General features: G+C 41.2%; 1 protein-coding gene across 1 annotated transcript in view; it reads right to left on the bottom strand.

Annotated features, from left to right (window-relative positions):
- LOC138951359 (protein draper-like) overlaps positions 1 to 19,108 on the bottom strand; it is a 72,706-nt gene that overhangs the window by 37,437 nt on the left and 16,161 nt on the right. The window contains exons 4-6 of the mRNA XM_070322976.1: positions 8,645 to 8,731; positions 7,824 to 7,907; positions 633 to 716 (exon numbers count right to left, since the gene is read on the bottom strand). Coding sequence (XP_070179077.1) covers positions 633 to 716; positions 7,824 to 7,907; positions 8,645 to 8,731 — 255 coding nt within the window. The remainder of the gene's footprint in view (positions 1 to 632; positions 717 to 7,823; positions 7,908 to 8,644; positions 8,732 to 19,108) is intronic.

Genomic DNA, 19,108 nt, shown 5'->3' with positions numbered 1-19,108 from the left:
TATAATTCTTCGGCTAGCTGCATGTAGCAGTAGTTTTCAAGTAGGTGTGAATTCCTTTGAATTTGATACAGAGAAGTGTTTCAGCTGCGGTTGGAAGGTCTTAATCCCTTACCCTCCCCCCCCCCCCCCCCCCGGCTTATTATCTTAGAATGTTGTGTTACTAATAGTTACTAGGATTTTGATTGGATGTTTGTGACTCTAGCTAAAGTTTGATTATGTATGTACATGCTAGGGTGTGAGAGAGAACAGGGAGAACTGAGAGAACTTCGGAAGAGTGTGGACGTATTTTGTTGTGTGCTCCACTTGACACTGCTTCTGGTATCTTTAAAATAAAAGTCACGTTACTGCAACCCCTGACTTGGCGTCTTTGTTCAATGCTTCCTGCCTGAGCACCACTCCTGCTCTACTGCACCCCTTCACAAATGTATAGTTTTTAAAATAAAGGGGAACATTGAAATACCAGTAGTCCTCGAATAAGCTATATCCAACAAAAATTATCAGTATCATAACTATACTTACCACATTGCCCTGGCTAGGTATACACAACAAACATACTAGCTGGCAGAATAAATGTCAGACAAAGTTGGATAACGGACAGGCACAAAACTAATATAATACATCTTGCAACTCACTGCATTGTCCGTGTGTTGTGTCGCACACAAGGCCCTGTCTACATACAAGGGCGGAGTTGTTGCAAGGTTTTCCCACTTTATTCCCTGCAACAACAAAACGGCACAAAACAAATGACTGCAGTGTCAGTACGTGTCGGCGTTGATAATCAAATCCATCGGAAGTTGCTTTGCTAATCCGTGTAATCATGTTTTTTAAAACGAAAGGTTCATAATCTGCAAACCGTCCTCCTTAAGGGCAGAATATACCTGCGCAGTTTCAGACGACGCACTGCATAATTATTATTGATGCTGCGATAGGGATTATGACGAGTACTTGGCCTGTTTTCCTTTCACGCAACGTGTAGCGGGCTGGGATAATCTGCAGTGCGTCGTCTGTCCTGCTGAAGTTCTATAGGTGAGCGCAAGGCCTTATAGTTATAATCGTTGTTCCAATATATGTTTCATTCTTTGTTACATGTTTTGTTACAGTCTTCCATAGATCTGTGTAGGATTTTACAAATGAGAAGATCACTCCTTCCCTTTCACATGGAGATACAACACTATAGCTATTCTGATGAACACGTGGGGGAATTCGGGGGCTGTGATTGGATGGGCTCTTCCGATTATCAAAGCATAATGCTACGGAAGTCGGCCATTTTTCTCAATATGCTTTTGGATATTGAGAAAAATGGCCGACGCATGATTCCGGTTTACCCATCTGTACCACGGCGATATTTCTATCGACAACAGCATACACTGACAACTTAAAAAGCTGTTTCAACAACTGTGTTGTGAAGTCGAATGCACTTGGAGTCAATTTTTCTTCCAAAGTCAGAAAGCGTGTAGCGGTGTGCATGTCTGCGCGAACATGATGCGCGTAAGAAGTTTGTCTGCTATCAAAACCTGAGATCAACGCATCGACGCAAAAACTGTCATTTTGTAAGTTTGGAACAACAAATCAAGGTCATAACAGCTATATAACCGCTATTGTGTTTTCAGCGTAGCAATAGGGTCCGATGTTTAGACTCGAACAAGTATAATGCGACTCGTCTTCGACTCGTCGGCATTATACTTGTCTCGTCTAAATATCGGACCCTATTGCTACGCTGAAAACACAATAGCTGTTAATAATAGCATTGCTAAAAACAAACACTGTCTGGCAGCTCTCTGTGCACGGGCAGGTTTCACGGTAATCAGACTCTTTGATGTGTGTAAACTTTGCCTTCAAATTACTTGCTTACTGTGTTGATTTTCATCATTTTTTCTGTTTGGCATGAGTAAGTATGGTATTTGCAATACAAAAAAATAAATAAAAGCTAAAATGTTTGTGTTTGAGCAATTATTTGAGCGAGTTTTTCGAAGCGAACGTGTGAATCCTGACAGACACCATTTCCTTCTGTCACATGACCCCATCTCAAAGTGTGATTCAAGCAGACACGAAAATAACACACAAAATTATGATAATGGGGTTATTAATTCAATTAATACACAAGGTTAGTCTCTGACTAGATAAAATAGGGAAAAAATATCAAATGGGAGCATAAAACCGTTTCTGGAAAAATTTTCAATCGCAACCGAAAGTGTCTGTCAGTAAAAAAAAACACGTGCTTTGTTTGAAAAGCAAAGCCTAATTTTACACATCGCGTGCTTTTGTCTGTTATTCTTGCTTGTGAACATCATTTTATTGATGTTCTTCACTGGAAAGCAGGTGTATCATCAACAGTATCACAAAATCGCAAAGAATGAACATTTTTGTTGTGATCCGACCGGTGTCTGTAGACAGAATCACACGTTCGGCAAACTTCGTTTTTAACGGAAATAACCGAGCCTTTCATCGGAAACGACGTTTCAACCGCTTCATATCGTCTGCAGGAAGAAAAAGAGGAATGCGATACCCAGTGAGTAAAACATTTAATCGTTTTTAGTGCCTTTTGATCAAGTTTTGTTGCGTCTGTCAGCAACGTTCGTCAACCCAACGTTCGACACAGCGACGCACGCACTGATACGGATTTGCAGCGTTTGCATTCGGAAAGTGAGGGATTTGTGAGTTCGTTTGCATAATTTCAATCGCTAGTAGGTTTTCCCTTCGTCTCCCATTGTTGTGTTTGCATGTTATTGGCATTTCATTGTGTAAATTGAAAGTTTGTGAGTAACAGTAGTACAATCTGTCGAACGTTGGCGACGCTGACAGACAGAAATATCGAACGTTGCCTTCAATGACAGATTGAAGGGCTTGGCGATCGTACTTTCGATTCGTAGGAACACAATATGGAGACAGCAATGTGCGCTCGTTACCACAACGGTCATGAACCGGTGTAACACGAAATTTTTACTCCACGAAAAATTGACTCCGGAGTAAACTTCCCGTAAAAATCTTGTACGAAAAAAGAACTCCACAAGGAACTAAATTTTTACTCCCCAAATATTTACTCCCAGTAAACATCTCGTACGAGAAACTTAGGGCCTACTCCTTCGTTTATAATTCGCGCAATATCCCATTTACGTGCAATCCCGTTTTGCCGCCGTCCCATTTTGGCGACATTTCACAAGCCAAGCGTCATCTTACTACCGCATCCCATTTTGGCGCAATCCCGTTTCGCCGCTATCCCATTTTTTTATTTTTAAAAATTTTTTTTTTACATTTAGTCAATTTTTGACTAAATGTTTTAACGTAGAGGGGGAATCGAGACGAGGGTCGTGCAGTGTATGTGTGTGTGTCTGTCTGTGCGTGTGTGTGTGTGTGTAGAGCGATTCAGACCAAACTACTGGACCGATCTTTATGAAATTTGACATGAGAGTTCCTGGGAATGATATCCCCGGATATTTTTTTTATTTGTTTCGATAAATACCTTTGATGACGTCATATCCGGCTTTTTGTAAAAGTTGAGGCGGCACTGTCACACCCTCATTTTTCAATCAAATTGATTGAAATTTTGGCCAAACAATCTCTGACGAAGGCCGGACTTCGGTATTGCATTTCAATTTGGTGGCTTAAAAATTAATTAATAACTTTGGTCATTAAAAACCTAAAAATTGTAAAAAAAAAATTTGTTTTTAAAACGATCCAAATTTACGTTCATCTTATTCTTCATCATTTTCTGATTCCAAAAACATATAAATATGTTATATTCGGATTAAAAACAAGCTCTGAAAATTAAAAATATAAAAATTATTATTAAAACAAAATTTCCGAAATCGATTTAAAAACAATTTCATCTTATTCCTTGTGGGTTCCTGATTCCAAAAACATATAGATGTGATATGTTTGGATTAAAAACACGCTCAGAAAGTTAAAAAGAATTGAGATAAAGAAAAGCGTGCTATCCTTCTCAGCGCAACTACTACCCCGCTCTTCTTGTCAATTTCACTGCCTTTGCATCGAGCGGTGAACTGACGATGCTAGGAGTATACGCTCTTGCTGTAAAAATGCAGTGAGTTCAGTTTCATTCTGTTAGTTCGACAGCTTGACTAAATGTTGTACATGAACAAAGTATGCAAACCAGATGATCCAGCGACGTCGTTCCCAATTCATGTCCAATGGACGTCTACTCACAACACGCCACTGGATGCCGCGTGGTCAGCCAACCATGTGGTGCCAGTCGTGAAAACCAGGCTCTTTGTCCCACAGTGAGACATTCAAGTTGGGGACTTTGTGACCGCTGACTTTGTCAGCATGGATGGAAAGGTGGAGAGATACAGGGCGGTGATCATCCCCAAGTCAACCCATTTCCCCGATGGGCCAGATCGAGAGGAGATCTGTGTGAAGTGTTTGCGCGCAAAAGACAATGGGAGATACTATGTCTTTCCTAATGTTGATGACATTTCATGCTTGCCAATGGCTCAGATAAAAAATCCCACCAACCAACCATGAACAACAGGGGGGATTACTTTTTTTGACATGTGACCAAGTCTCATTTGAGCGTTCACAGTGTTACCTGAGAATAGCACACCCCCTTGAATTGGGACCAAAGAAAAAGCGTTCTATATATGCATTTTTGAATGCTTTTCTAAAGTCATAAGTTCATTTGTGAAAAAAAGAAAGAAATTAGGGATTGTTTTGCTGAATGCATGCAGTTAAGAAATTGACCCCGTTTTCAAATTTAGGGGGTAGGGTTGCCCCATAGCCCACGTATGTCTGTGTGACTGTGTCAAGTATCAATCTACTTTGCGTAGAAAATGTATAGATGTTTGTTTTTCGATTTTAGAATGATTTCTTAAGCTGGCTAGAACTTCTGAGGTCTACAGGAAACGATAAAGATAAAAAATGTACTAAATATAAGTAGCGTCCTTTATCTTACCATTGTTCTGATCAATGCTGTCCCTTTATTTGCAAGTTAACCATTTTTCTTAATGTGTTCAAGGAGTATGTTAAAAATTATTATCAATGGTTGCTTTAAACAGCACCTTTGGGCAGTTATTATGCACTGAAGTTGTAAAAGCATGTTTTGGGGGTTTTAGGATATAGCGTCTTGGAACGCCAATCATCTTGGAAATACGAATGTTCATATAATTTTTTTTACTGTTTTGGATAGATAAAAAGTTGAACTCTTGGTGCAAACTGTTTTTTGGCCCCTGTTTGACTATTTATTATTTTGGAATATTGTGTGTGAGGGGGAAACTGCAATCCTCAATATCATGAAACGTGCCCACAGTTGTATTCTCTTTGTTGAATCAGATATAGGTGCTACTCACAAGATAATTTCAAAGGCAAACTCCATCTTAGGTTTGTTTGTTTGTTTGTTTAACGCCTAGTCCACCAGGGCGGTGCTGCTTTGACATTTAACCCAGTCACATTATTCTGACACCGGACAAACCAGTCCTAGCACTAACCCCATAATAGTGGACTGGGTGGCCGAGTGGTAACGCACTTGCGCTCGGAAGCGAGTTCGACCCTGGGTCAGGGCGTTAGCAATTTTCTCCCCCCTTTCCTAACCTAGGTGGTGGGTTCAAGTGCTAGTCTTTCGGATAAGACAAAAAACCGAGGTCCCTTCGTGTACACTACATTGGGGTGTGCACGTTAAAGATCCCACGATTGACAAAAGGGTCTTTCCAGGCAAAATTGTATAGGCATAGATAAAAATGTCCACCAAAATACCCGTGTGACTTGGAATAATAGGCCGTGAAAAGTAGGATATGCGCCGAAATGGCTGCGATCTGCTGGCCGATGTGAATGCGTGATGTATTGTGTAAAAAAAAATTCCATCTCACACGGCATAAATAAATCCCTGCGCCTTAATATGTGCGCGATATAAATTGCATAAAATTAAAATAAAAATTAAAAAAATAAATCCCTGCGCTTAGAACTGTACCCACGGAATACGCGCGATATAAGCCTCATATTGATTGATTGATAATGCCAGACGCAAGGCGGAGCAGCCACTAGATTGCCAATTTTAAAGTCTTAGGTATGACCCGGCCGGGGTTCGAACCCACGACCTCCCGCTCACTGGGCGGACGCCTTACCACTAGGCCACCGTGTTGCGGTCCATCTTAGGTGTGGCCAGGCTTCGACATGGGATATAACACCACGCCTCCACTTGGTCACAGACCCAAAATCAGCATCCCGACTGCTTGCATGGTGAGTTGAATTTGTTTTTTATCAATTCATTTCCTTAAAACGCAACTGGTTGCATCAAGAAAATCAGTTCATCATGAAATTCAAAAAATCAACAAAGAGCACCCAGACACTTCGTTGTGGGTATATGACCAAGTGGAGGGATGGTATCATATCCCATGTCAAAGAATGGCCACATCTGAGACTCAGATAGTGAGCCGAATAGTTTTCACGAGAAAGAGTGTGCCTTCAAATTTAATACACTTAAAAGCTTGTGAAACGGTATATGTACAGGGTGACCCCAAACAAAATGCAACCAAGAAAAATACTAATAACTTCTACATCGGTTAACCGAAATACTTGATATTTGGTGTACATTATCTTTAGCTTGTGTATGACCAGTACTACAAATCCTACAACAATGGCCGATTCACTCTGATAAAAGGGTTGGTTTTTTTTGTTTTTTTTAATTTCTTTTTTACATGTACATGATTTACATTGCAGGACAGCTTGGGGTGTTGCAGGTAGCTCTGTTTCCTCCTTGGGGATGAAGCTACCAGGGGAAGGGATTGTGTTGGAGGTGCGGGTAGAGGGGTAGCCCTCCCGGTGCTCCCCCTTGGACCTCCCTAGTCTAGGACCCTGGGTCTTCGCGAGGTGGCCATTGTGGCGTAATCCCTCCGGACTAGCATAACGTTTCCCTATCCCAAGACCGACCGTGCGTGGTCTATGACCACATCCTCTACGAGGTGACCCTATCAACTAGGCAGCGCAAGCCCCTAGGCGAAACACGGCGGATCTAGAGGAGAGAACCTCGATAAAAAATTTGAGCTGCCATGAAGACGGAGCATGTTGGCTGAGGACAGCGGGCAGACCTCCTGTGCCGACACCCATCTACAGGAGAAAACCAGGCATGCACGCATCAAACCCAACATGGCCATGGCAGGACAGCACATAGACAAGGGGGCAAAATCACAAAACAGAACACACGTGGACAATTACAACACACAGGGGGGGACGGAAGGGAGGGGGGGGGGAGGTCGTGGCTTGGTGGTTGCATTATCAGGAATATGTAAAGGAAAAAGAACCTAAGGAATACATCAAAACATGCATATACAAGCGCCGATCCTTGTAACATTTATCTAGCGTATTATTCATAACTGCATTGTACTTTTCACAAATAAATCCTTGCTTAATAGTTCTACTAAATGTCTGAAAATGGGGGATCTGTTTGTTCATTTTGGAAATATAGATGTGGTGTTTGGCACAAATTACTAACACATCATTGCGTGGGTATCAAAAAAATGTTGTGGAAGTGGAGAGTTATTTTCGTGTTAGCTCAGTGAATATTTTAAGTAGGGATTGATCTTCTTCAACAAACATTTTCATGTTGTGATCTTGAAATTTGACCAAAACAAGCCACATGCGAGTCATGTCTGAAGATTATCAATGCCCACAAGTGTGTACAATTTGGAGGCTTTAGCTTCAAAAACATCTGCGAAATTATCAATGTTAAGTTTTTAGGAACCAAACATTACCCCGCTGTGACCCAGCTTTAAAAACATGCGAGATAACCCCAACGTTAAGTTTTGTTGTCTTACACTGCTCATTCCTAAAACTCTCCTGATTATTCAGGGGAGTCAAACATGGTTAATACTCACTGCAGATGAAATCGTGGTCGCAAACTGCATCTTTAGAGCAATGAGCAATGTTTGATCCGTAGCAGTCACCTCTATTTCTCAAAACTGCAAAACACAACATTGGCTCAGATTGCAAACAACCTCACGCGCGCACACACACACACACACACACACACATACACAGAAACACACACACATACACACACATACACACTCACACACATACACACTCACGCACGCACACTCACGCACATACACACGCACACACACACACACACACACATACACAGAAACACAAACACATACACAGAAACACAAACACATACACTCACACACACACTCTCAACCACGCTAACACACACACACACATACACGGAAACACAAACACACACACACATACACTCACACACATACACACACTCACACACACACATACACACGCACACACACACACACACACGCACACACACAGACACACACACACATGCATTCATGTTCAAAACTGCATCAGATTTTCAATTAACAGTAATTTCTTTCCGCAATAACAGACCTATCGCACAAGCGCAAGCACAAATATGTCCCACATTGAACAGATGTGATTTAAATTCTCCTGCGTAAGCAAACACACTCACACACGCACACGCACACACACACACACACACACACACACACACACGCACACACAAACCCACACACGCACACCTACACCGCCAAACACACACGCATCGACACACACATCCACACACACGCACTTTGTCCTTCTTTCTTTTGTTTCTTTTCCCATTCATCAATTCTCCCCTGAGTTCTGTCATTAATTGTTCTTTGGCTGTATGTCTTCTCACCACAACAATTGTGGTCATCCCTTTCTTCGCATACTGCGGTTGACTGACATTGGCCTGGTGCACAAAGGATTTCTCCCACTGGCTTCCCTGCCAACACATATTGATATTTATTACCACTCCAGTGCACCATATGGCTTTTGGACCAATCAGGACTGCTTCTAGGTGACCCTCTAAATGTTATAACATTCAGGCAGGGACCCTTTTTGTTTCAGGGGCGGACGAGGGGGGTGCACAGGGTGCAGGTGCACCCCCCCTCAAGCAACAACAAAAAAATTGGGAAAGCTAATTCTATGTCCATTTCTAAGTTCAAATGGCACCAGATGGCACCATTTTGCTTCTTTGAGCCAAAAAAAATTCCGGGGGGGCATGCCCCCGGACCCTCCTAGCAAATTCGGGCGCTTTGCGCCCATCACATTCACTTTCAATCAATCAATCAATCAATATGAAGCTTATATAGCGCGTATTCCGTGGGTACAGTTCTAAGCGCTTGTCGAAGAGTTGTCAACACAGGACTAACAAAGAAACTAACATCTACAGACGGACACGAACCCTATCACACTCAAGCAAACCCTGGTAAACATACAATAAACAACTGTTTAACAACAATGTACACATCAAAAGCTAGGTCCAAACAAAATAAAATTAAGCACAAAGAAAACACCTCTCTCAGAGCACAGCACAAGAATGTCTTTTGTGGCACAACACATCACGTCGAACATGAAAGTCGCAGCCAGCTACGGGAAGAACTGAGTCTTCAACCTACTCTTGAACGCGTCAAGAGAGGGGCTCTGGCGAAGTTCAAGCGGCAGGGAGTTCCAGACGGAGGGGCCCGCGGAGGGAAATGCACGTTGACCAGCAGATGCGAGTTTCGAGCGAGGGATGTGAAGGCGGAGAGGGTCAGCAGCAGAACGAAGGGGACGGTCGGAGGGCTGGGTGTACAGGTCCAGGGAGGATTGAAGGTACTCGGGAGCAGAGTCGTTGAGACACTTGTAGACCAGAGTGGACAGTTTGTAGATTCGGGTGTTGACAGGGAGCCAGTGCAAGGAGCGAAGAAGGGGGGTGATGTGGTCTCGCTTCGTCTTCCTCAACGTCAGCCTGGCAGCAGCGTTCTGGACTCGTTGTAGGCCATGAATGGATGAGGCGGGGAGGCCAGCCAGAAGGGAGTTGCAGTAGTCCAGACGACTGAAGATGAGGGAGACAACCAGCTTGACACAGGCGTCGTGGGTGAGGTAGCGACGGATAGAGGCGATGCGTCGCAGGTGGAAAAAGCAGGTCTTGATGATGAAGGAGATGTGTGTCTGCATGGAGAGAGTGGAGTCGAGAAAGACGCCAAGGCTCTTGACAGCAGAGGAGAATGGAACAGTCGCTTCATCCAGCTGGAGGTCGGTCACAGTGAGGGAAGCAATCTTCTGTCGTGTTCCAACGAGAAGGGCCTCCGTCTTCTCACTGTTCAGCTTCAACTTGTTCTCAGTCATCCAGATTCAAAGTGCACCCCCCCCCCCCCCCCCTTACAAAGCAACTGATCCGCCCCTGTGTTTTAATATCACGCTAACAATTAACAAGACAAAGTAAACATTGGAACTAACAATATCAGCGTGACTTATTCTACAGAATTACACTTCAAATTCTGTCAGATACTATACTCTTTATCTAAACATACAGAAAAGCCAGTTTTGTCGGTGGGCACTTTACAAAACGACGAGGCACCACCCACCCTCTGCGTTTGCAATGTCGACCATAGATGTGTATTGACAGGATCTCCAACTCGTTGCGCGCGCTCAGCAAGTAGCGGAAAGCGCAAAAGACAAATTTGACAGAATATTTACTTCCGGTGTGAGTTTTTCCCAAGCAGACGGCCATTGTTTTTAAACTTCGTGTGACCAGTTTGTTGTGTTCCATCGGCTGTCATCATCATGCCTGGTTCTTACTGTGCAATTTAGAACTGTAGAGCAGATCGTTGAAGGTGCTCTAATCTTTTGACGTTTCGTGTGTTGCCGAGAAAAGGAAAAAAAATGATAAATGGCGAGCTGCGTTCACAAGCAAAATCTGACAAGCTTTTCAACCCAGAGAGAGCGAAGATCTGTGCACGTCACTCGACTTAAATGAGAACTGCTTCAAATACGGTATGTCATGTTCTTCATAATAATGATACTCATGGTGATTTCGAATTATCGTGTATTGTAGTATTGCCACAAATATTGTCAGTTTGTTTTACATCAAAGTTCTTGCTGAACACGTGAACATTTGTGAACCTCAGTGCATGTTCATGTTGCTTCAAGTTCAAGTCTAAGTACTGTTAGCATAGGGCAACAATATTTTTCTTTGGATTTATTTCGGAGTTCTTTTGGTGGAATACATTCTCTCAATTCTAGAACAGTTGAAATGTTGAAGATCTGTACAGAAATGTTTATTTAACGATTTAAAAAAAAATGCGATTTTGGGGCTGCTGAAAGTGAAATTGAAAAAGTGACTCTCGCCCCTTACAACATGTCCTGCACACAATTTTATCTAAAACCTGGTGCAATATATTTTAAATGGCTTTCTTGTCATTAATACTTTGAACAAAAACAGATTTGGTGGTAGGAAGTCACACGAAAAAGAGAAACAAGACCTCTTTATCTCTGTGAAATTCTGAATGTGTTTGTACTTAGTAAACCTTCAAAAGGTAATGTTTTTGGCTCCCATTTCCAGACATTGCTGCTATTTATTTGTCTTATTTGGTGATGGTTGCTACACATCTGAATCAGGATCATCTTCCTAATACTAATGGGTAATATATAGTTGGAACCCTGGCACGCTATTGATAGCGGTACAGAATGGTTCAGTATAAATACAATTATTGGCTCACGTAAGTGTAGCCTATGCGATCGTAACTTTGTCTGTCTGTGCGTTTGTGCGTGTGTGTGTGTGTTTGTGCGTGTGTATGTCTGTGGTAGAAACTTTAACATTTGACTAAACACCGAAATACTCATTTCACCTGGTTATTTTTCAAGCAACATCTTCAAAGTATTGAACCAATGATCAACATTTTGTCGGCATGTGTGTAGTTAAGTGTGTATCCAAAGAAAACGGTTGGTGGGGTTTGTGTCGTGTGTGGTATGTAGACCAGGTTAGTCAAGACCAGGTTATGTAAGGGTCGCGCTAAGGATTGTGGGAAAAGACTCACTTTCCAGTCTGCATTCGCCGATTCGGAAAAGACGATTTCACATTGTTCGATTTCTTAGCTCAAGAAAAATAGATAAAGAAGATACCAAAGCCAAAGGACATTTCCAACAGGTTGATCTGCACAGCGTGTTTCCAGTGTCTACGCAGGGAAGATCAGCTGTCGAAAGCGCAGTGTCGATCTGGCTGAGTCGTGTCCCCAGTAACAATGTAAGTACAGACAGATCTAGTGTCTCCCACTCATAAAGCGTGTCACATAAGCTTACTGATCATTCGTTTTGTTTAATTTCTTTCTATTTCAGCAGACACGGATATGAAAAACAGTGCTAGGCAGTCACCGCCAGTGAAATTAGTTGATCTAAACTGCCTGTAATGTTTGGATGTCTTTGTTCTTGGTTCGATTTATGTGAATTTCAAGACTTGCAGTGGAGTCTTAAGTTTACTCTGCCCGTATAAAACTGTCTACTATTTACTTGAACATGCAGATATAAGGAAACGGGATGAATCTGTTCTCAAAGTCAAAATTATTACGATTTTGCCTCAGTTTCAAAACATGCTCTGTCATGGTTCTGTCTGTAAAATGTGGTGCCTTTCTTCAGACAATTTGTGAATGCTAGATCTACCTAGATCTGTATCGCGTTTCTTTCCAGACTCCTCTCTTTGATTGTACTATTTGCTGTCATAAGCTTATCACGATTCGTTTGGTAAACGTTTGGTAAATTCACCTTGCAACAGCTTCCTTGGCTTTGTTGGCATTTTTTTTCAAGGCAGCACAACGTAAGATTAGCTTCTGTTGGACAGCAGGTAGAATGCGAGTTTTGAGACGACAGTCGTCCAAAGAAAGCTTGCTGTGGAATTTTGTTCTACATAATGGCACATGTGATTCTGTATTTTTCAGCGGTTAATGTTAATGGTTTATTTTTTCCTCTGTTGATTTCTTCCTTCTGAGTTGATCGTTATCATTCAAACAAGACCATCAGATAGCAAGGGTGGATCCAGGAACTTGAAAGCGCGAAGCGCCTGATATGAGGGTGCAAAGCGCCCGAAAATGCCAGAGTGGGTCGGGTGCATGACCCCCCCCCTCCCCTGAATCTCTCTCTTTCCCTATAGGGGGGGGGGTCCGGGCCCCCTTTCCCGCCCCCTCCTAAATCCACCACTGGAGAGTACCTCAGTTGCTCCTCAATGGACTGTGAATAGTGTGTTGACTGTGTTGACCGTCAGAATTATTTTAAGAACCAGGCTGCTGCAGTCAGTTGACATGTTTCGCATAATGTAGGATTCCCATGCATGCTGCATAGGTAAAGTAGCTTGTATTTATAACCCGACTATTCAGTATCAAAACACTGTTTTTATTTGTGTAGGTTGTAGTCATCACAACTAATCGTATTTTGCCTTTTGTTTCAGAAAGGAGGATAAGCTACAACAAGATCGACGCTATGTCAGATATGCCTCAGCCACATGACGACTTCTGAATTTAGATCCACTCGGCATGGTGACAAGTCTTGATGAAAAGTATATGACTGAGGACAGCAGTGGAAAAAGTGACCACATGGCAGGTACCTATTGCTTAGTGTCTGCAGTGCAAAAGACAGATAAGCTGATGGTAGATTTCCAAATGAACACAGCACCCGCAGACTGATCTACTGCTGATTTATCTGTTGGACTTCTTTTAAAAATTATACATGGAGTAAATATGATGCGTTAGTTTTAACTCTGAGTGTGTGGTGTGTGTGTGGCGTGCATGTGCGTGTGACGGAGTGATTTGAGCTTGTGTTACTGTTTGTCGATTTCTTATGGGAGCCTTGAAGGCTTCGCCTCTTGTTCTACTTGATATTCGCAGGGCCGACTCATCCAAGGAAGTCTTCCCACTGAGATCATGCCACAGAAGTCAATTGAGACATCGAAAACACATGCAAGACGTCAACCAGTAAGTACAATTTATTCAAAATCAAATAGTTGAAATGCATGTTAATACAATATTTTGTTTTTACCAGGCACACACAAAATAAGTTCAATAATGACATTGACAATGCCACGCACATTTTGGTCGGTAATGGTAGGTGTGTTACTTTTTACATTTATTGACTTTAAAGTTTACTGATTTAACAAGAGCTAGGGTTGTCTCCCTAGGTTCAAGGTTAAATACCAAAAACTTTCTGATTCCATTTCTTATTTCTAGTTTTTTTCAACATCTAATTTGCATGCAGTATCGAAGATCAAGTTATTATTTTTAATCAAATCATCAATATCTGTTTGCAAAACACGATCCCTATTCTCCACCAAATCGTTCAACTTCAAACGTTTATCAACTGCCATTAATAGCTATCATCCAGCTATTTTTATGGACAGTTAGACTTATTTCTCTAGAAATTTAGTTTTACTAAGGGTTTATTGTTCTGCTTTTTTTCAGACATTCCGTCCCGCACCAGAATTGCCAGAGGTTGTTGCAACTACAACTTTAAAAAAACTGTGTCGTGATGTACAGCAGCTTCCCGAGCCGTGGTGCCTCGCGAAGAACGAGGAGAACCTGGTTAAGGTTGTGCTGGAGCCTGGAGGCAAGCTTGGTTAAGGTTTGACTTTGAGTCAGCATTTTCAGTGATTTTTCTACGCAGCTGATGGTGTTTGGATTTAAAGTGTAAAGGAAAATGTCCCTCCCGAAGCAGCGTGCTACAGTTTAGACTGGCTTGGCGACAGTGTCGAAGTGAGTGACAAGTAACATTTTCAGTAAATCGCTTTGTGTCACAATTATTCGACACCAATTCTGAGCCAAGAGAATGATTTTGTTTTTGCATTTGGAATGTTGTGTTTTATAGGTTAGGTGTGGAAAATTGGATTTGACTGTAAAGCTCTTTAGCAGAGAATGTAATTTGTAAATAAACTTGTCCAAGAAATTATTGCGACAAATTTCAAACTCCCAAATTAAAGCATTGATTAATTCCCGTTAATTAATTAACTCTCGCTTACTCTATTACACAGTCATGTCGTATGAATAAAGAGCAATTACTTCCCTTTGGTTATTTGATATCATCAACGCTTTGCCTCATTCTGTTTAAGATTTTGTCTTTGTGTTGCATGGACAGACACATCTGCAATACATTGGGCTTGACAAAGGTCAGTTTGCCCTTGTTCAGCATGCTTGTCATGTCAGGGGTGGTTTCACTCTCTTCACTGTAGGATTCAGGTGCGCAAGTCAGGGCTTCCAAACACTGCAATTTCTCATCTCTGTACGCACTCTTTTGGAGACACCAAACTCTCTGTTTTAGTTTTTGACAACACATCCTCCAACATACTTTGCATTGTCCTCTTCATCCTCTTTGATTTCTAATGCACTTACTGGTTCCCTAGTTTTTCTTCATAGGCCTTTAAGACACCAACAGTATAAAAATGTTCACGGCAATCCAGGCTGAAGCTGCAGGGGATACTGTCAACTCAGTAATGCCCGAATGCTGGGTTGAAAAAGCAGAGTAGTACCTGGCCCACGCCTTCTCCTTGGCAGCATTCCCAACCTTGCCTCGGGGAACTAGGCAGTCATTAAGAAGCAGAAGCTTCTCTTCCAGATTTGCACCTAAAACACAGAAAATAAAATATTATAATTAAAACAACATACAAATATAGCAGAAATCAACCCAAGAGTGAAACTGAAGATGTAGATGCATGCACACAATCAAAACCAACAACACACGACAACAACCCAAAACTACACTTTACATGAATGGATGTGAACATATTAAATTTTGTATTCCATTTGTCGTTATAGAACGTGTTGACAAACCACTTTCATGAATCCTTATCATGTCTTACAACTATGACATGTTGTTACACGACACTTGAGATTGACTAAGTTTTCAAATGTATAATTGTGTTCTTTTATTTTACGTCGCCCGTCTTCGCAGCAGCAGAAAACAACTCGTCAAATTGAGTTAGAGGATGTATTCAGCATTATACATACAACTGCACATCGTAGCAGAACTCAAAGTAGAAGCTTTTTTAACATACAAATCGCGCTGGCCAATATAGTAAATACTCAATCTCGAGAATATTCCAGACCGAACATTATACAACTAAAATTATATGAACCGTCCATGAACTAGAATAGTGACATTCTCTGTGACGTACATCAAAAGCGCCGACGCACTTAATACGAGCGAACGCCACGAACCCACGACTCAAAACAACGTGGTAAACAACTTGTTTTGACAGGACTAGAAAGTTCACCTGCATTCTCGTCCAAACATAAATATTGTGTTTACAAAATATAATATCGGTGCTTTCCCACAAAGTACAAATAAGTCAACTACATGCAACACACAAAACTGAACCAAAGTTCAGCAACGGCAGCGTTTCCTAACACATGTGCTATTAATGATCCTAAAAAACACATGAACTATTGTAGTGGCAAGCATGTACCTAAAATATTTTTAAACAGTAGCCTCTCTGTGCAACGAAGCGGTATTTTTGCTCAAAAACTATGATGGAAAGTGATCTTTCAGGTACTGGGACTTAGCAAGCTGATTTTTTGTTATACCGCCTTACTCAAAAACTTACTTTTCAATTACTGAATTGGTCGACAAGCTCTCTGAGCTCCGGTGAAAGGCAGTTGTCATTCTTGATAGATGCACACGAGTTCTGCAATAAAGGATGCAATTTAGAAGTGACATTGAATTTAAAAACAACAGAAGACATCAAGCATATATCAAAACAGAATTATGCTAGAGGGGAGAGAAAACAAATATATTGCACTGATCTTTTTGATGTGTTGATCTGACTTCAGTTCCTGCACCATTTTTAACTTCCATGCATGGTGTACATTCAAATCAATCAATGGTTCAGTTATATATATCGGTTATTTCTTGAATATCTGTTGTTCCAGTTCTAAATTTTCATACATAGTCTTTTACATAGACCTGTCAAAATGTTTACTTACTTTTGGCAATTCTTGCAGTTTCTTTTGTGGTGATGCTGTCATCTTTTCAACAATTCAATCAATCAAGCAAGCAATATGAGGCTTATATCGCGCGTATTCCGTGGGTACAGTTCTAAGCGCAGGGATTTATTTATTTAATTTTGTTTATGCAATTTATATTGCGCACATAATCAAGGCGCAGGGATTTATTTATGCCGTGTGAGATGGAATTTATTTTACACAATACATCACTCATTCACATCGGCCAGCAGATCGCAGCCATTTCGGTGCATATCCTACTTTTCACGGCCTATTATTCAAAGTCACACGGGTATTTTGGTGGACATTTTTATCTATGCCAATACAATTTTGCCAGGAAAGACCCTTTTGTCAATCGTGGGATCTTTAACGTGCACACCCCAATGTAGTGTACACGAAGGGACCTCGGTTTTTCGTCTCATCCGAAAGACTAGCACTTGAACCCACCACCTAGGTTAGGAAAGGGGGGAGAAAATTGCTAACGCCCTGACCCATGGTCGAACTCGCAACCTCTCGCTTCCGAGCGCAAGTGCGTTACCACTCGGCCACCCAGTCCAGATTGAGATGTCGCGATTGAGATGTCGGTACTTTCCCCCTGAAAAAACAACAACCATGGAATAGAAAGGGCATACATCTACAGCCGAATTTCTAACATTCAGAAATTGTTCTGTTGCAAATTTGTCGGTTCGCTGAGCTAAAATAGTGGCCGATGTGAGCGAGAATTCTGCAGAAAAACGATCTGCTGATCAGCTTGCGTGCACAGCTTCGGTTTTACAAGTGGGTCAGATGCTCTTGCGTTTCAAGTGTTATTAAAAACAACAAGAAGAGCAAACGCTCGATCGAGTCACTTTCGCAGTTCTGAATATTATATGAGGCATCAGATGGACAGGAAGAAATTGCTATTCACAACACAATACAGATGTAAATAATTTGATGTAAAGAATAATCCTATAAAGTTTGAATCAAATCCGATGAATAGTTTCAGAGATATGATATTTCAATTTTTTTCCTTCAAGACATACCTGTGACCTTGAAAAAAGTCAAAGGTCACCAAAGCAGACGTCAAAGTGTAGAGGTCACTGGGAGTCACGTTCACATAAAATTTGAGCCCGGTCACTTTTATAGTTTCCGAGAAAAGCCCAACGTTAAGTTGTGTGTTGCCGAACAGAAAAGGCTAGTTATCTCCCTTGTTTTTCTGATAACGTTCGTAAAAGGCTACAGATGTAAATACTTTGATGTAAAGAATAATCCTACAAAGTTTCAATCACATCCGATGAACTTTGTCAAAGATATAAAATGTCTAATTTTTCCTTTGACGCTGACCTGTGACCTTGAAAAAGGTCAAAGGTCAACGAAACCATCGTTAAAGTGTAGAGGTCATTGGAGGTCACGACTAAACAAAATATGAGCCCGATCGCTTTGATAGTTTCCGCGAAAAGTCCAACGTTAAGGTGGTGTCTACGGACGGCCGGCCGGCCGGCCGGACAGACTAACACTGACCGATTACATAGAGTCACTTTTTCTCAAGTGACTCAAAAATAATGACGTGCCGTCCACAATCAATCTTTATTGTTGATTTACATGAATCATTTCAATCATCAGTAATGATCTTTTTGTATTGCTTTGTTTGCTTTTAACTTACCACAGCCACACACTCCACCTCTCCTTCGAAATTCTACATCTTCTCCGTGTGTTGAACGACTGCACCGGAAGTGAAGATTCTGTCAAAACCTCTCGCAGACGCAGACGGGAGTTCGAAAGAGGGCCAGCGCTGGCGCACGCGCGGAGTTGGCGATCCTGTCAAGGATATCTATGTGCACTGCACTCACTTCAAAGTTCTGACGATTCAAGCAAAATTGCGTCACTTAATTTACGTTAAATATATCTTTACGTCATTTCTTTTCTCTCTTGCGTTGTTTCGAAATCTGTCCCTCTCAGGTGGAGAAGTATGGCAATCCGTTTGTAAAGAAATTACGTTTTTTCCTGTTGATCTAAATAATGAATTATTTAACTAAATAATTCATTATATAGCTAAATAATTCATTATTTAACTAAATAATTCATTATTTACACAAAAGTAAAAAGTGTGATTGTTGTAATTAAAGAAATCTTTTATTTACTAAACAATTCATTATTTAATAAAAAAAATCCATTATTTACTATATAATGCATTATATACTATAGAATGCATTGTATACTATAGAATGCATTGTATACTATAGAATGCATTCTATAATATAGAATGCATTCTTTAATATAGAATGCATTCTATAATATAGAATGCATTCTATACTATAGAATGCATTCTATAATATAGAATGCATTCTATAATATAGAATGCATTCTATAATATAGAATGC

The sequence above is a fragment of the Littorina saxatilis genome, linkage group LG16 (assembly GCF_037325665.1).
Source record: "Littorina saxatilis isolate snail1 linkage group LG16, US_GU_Lsax_2.0, whole genome shotgun sequence".
In the NCBI taxonomy this organism is placed as follows: domain Eukaryota; kingdom Metazoa; phylum Mollusca; class Gastropoda; order Littorinimorpha; family Littorinidae; genus Littorina; species Littorina saxatilis.
The sequence above is the reverse complement of the archived record's forward strand: the minus strand, read 5'-3'. Positions and strand labels throughout refer to the sequence as shown.